Raw genomic sequence first — 1,948 nt, 5'->3', positions numbered from 1 at the left:
TCAAAGTCCTTGGTCAGAGTCCTGGTCAGAGTCCTTGTCAGAGTCCTGGTCAAAGTCCTTGGTCAGAGTCCTGGTCAGAGTCCTTGGTCAGAGTCCAGGTCAGAGTCCTTGGTCAGAGTCCTGGTCAGAGTCCTGGTCAGAGTCCTTGTCAGAGTCCAGGTCAAAGTCCAGGTCAGAGTCCTTGGTCAGAGTCCAGGTCAAAGTCCTTGGTCAGAGTCCTGGTCAAAGTCCTTGGTCAGAGTCCTGGTCAGAGTCCAGGTCAAAGTCCAGGTCAAAGTCCTTGGTCAGAGTCTAGGTCAAAGTCCTTGGTCAGAGTCCTTGGTCAGAGTCCTTGGTCAGAGTCTAGATCAAAGTCCTTGGTCAGAGTCCTTGTCAGAGTCCAGGTCAAAGTCCTTGGTCAGAGTCTAGGTCAAAGTCCTTGGTCAGAGTCCTTGGTCAAAGTCCTTGGTCAGAGTCTAGGTCAAATTCCTTGGTCAGAGTCCTGGTCAGAGTCCTTGTCAGAGTCCAGGTCAAAGTCCTTGGTCAGAGTCTAGGTCAGAGTCCTTGGTCAGAGTCCAGGTCAAAGTCCTTGGTCAGAGTCCTGGTCAGAGTCCTTGTCAGAGTCCAGGTCAGAGTCCTTGGTCAGAGTCCAGGTCGAAGTCCTTGGTCAGAGACCTTGGTCGGAGTCCTGGGTCAGAGTCCTGGTCAGAGTCCTGGGTCAGAGTCCAGGTCAGAGTCCTTGGTCAGAGTCCAGGTCAAAGTCCTTGGTCAGAGTCCAGGTCAAAGTCCTTGGTCAGAGTCCAGGTCAAAGTCCTTGTTCAGAGACCTTGGTCAGAGTCCTTGGTCAGAGTCCAGGTCAAAGTCCTTGGTCAGAGTCCAGGTCAAAGTCCTTGTTCAGAGACCTTGGTCGGAGTCCTGGGTCAGAGTCCAGGTCAGAGTCCTTGGTCAGAGTCCTTTTCAGAGTCCAGGTCAAAGTCCTTGGTCGAAATCCTTGGTCAGAGTCCTGGTCAGAGTCCAGGTCAGGCCTACTGCTCAGTACATCATGTATTTTGTGCATTTAGGCCTTGAACTCCTCCCTGTGATGCTGATTGCTTCTACAGGGGGTAAAGTGTTGTGGCTCGGTCACGGACTCCAGAACCGCTTTATTCCCTATTGTTTGGTGAATCTGTGATCGATTGCATGGGCTGTTGGAAAAAGCATTTATGTGGATTAAACCTTAGTGGAGCAAATAAAGTCAGGATGAACTGATCCGGCTAGCTCAACCCTGGCTTTATCTCTGATGCTGGATTACTGAGCTCAGCCCAAGTAAGCCGGACTCAGAATGAGAACTGAACCATGATAAGCTCAGAGATGAAGTCATGTTCAGTAAAAGGAACCAGATCAGGCAGGATCTCTGACATTCATTCATTACTTTGGAGAAAAGCCTGATATGAATATAAATAAATTTCTCCTGTCCAGATCTGCTGATCATGTCTGACTGCAGGGCAGATGGTTCTGGTTCTGTGGATCAGAGACATCAGAACATTCAGAATCCCTGTTAAACCTGCAGTCAGATGGTTCTACTGCAGAGCTCAGACCAGAGAACAATGACTCCATGTGCTGCTCTCCTTTTCCGCAGTTCCTCAGGTCCTGAAGAGCTGCACCGAGTTCATCGAGAAGCACGGCGTGGTGGACGGCATTTACCGCCTCTCTGGGATCGCTTCCAACATCCAGAAATTGAGGTGAGACGTTTTCCTGCTGCTCAGCGGTCCGTCCCGGGATATGAGACCGAGGCGCTCCGAGGAGCGCTGGTGTAGATCCTTCCTCCCGTCTGACCTCTGCTGCTCCAACCGCCGACATGCTGCTGGTTCTGATCAGAACCGGGAACCTTCCATCCATTTATTTAGTTTAGTTTTTATTGAGTCCATTTTTTTTTTTTTTTTTTTTTTTTTTTCAACCTGATATCAATTTTATTTTACTCTTTCTCCTC

At 49.6% G+C, this 1,948-nt stretch overlaps 1 protein-coding gene across 5 annotated transcripts in view; it reads left to right on the top strand.

The window, feature by feature from the left end:
* The window catches only part of arhgap32 (Rho GTPase activating protein 32), a 108,935-nt gene that overhangs the window by 92,953 nt on the left and 14,034 nt on the right, over positions 1–1,948 (top strand). For all 5 annotated transcript variants that reach the window (XM_015382901.1, XM_015382900.1, XM_015382899.1 and 2 more), the window contains one exon: positions 1,598–1,700. In XM_015382901.1, coding sequence (XP_015238387.1) covers positions 1,598–1,700 — 103 coding nt within the window. The remainder of the gene's footprint in view (positions 1–1,597; positions 1,701–1,948) is intronic.

The sequence above is a fragment of the Cyprinodon variegatus genome, unplaced genomic scaffold (assembly GCF_000732505.1).
Source record: "Cyprinodon variegatus isolate N-32 unplaced genomic scaffold, C_variegatus-1.0 Scaffold269, whole genome shotgun sequence".
Taxonomy (NCBI): Eukaryota; Metazoa; Chordata; class Actinopteri; order Cyprinodontiformes; family Cyprinodontidae; genus Cyprinodon; species Cyprinodon variegatus.
The sequence above is the reverse complement of the archived record's forward strand: the minus strand, read 5'-3'. Positions and strand labels throughout refer to the sequence as shown.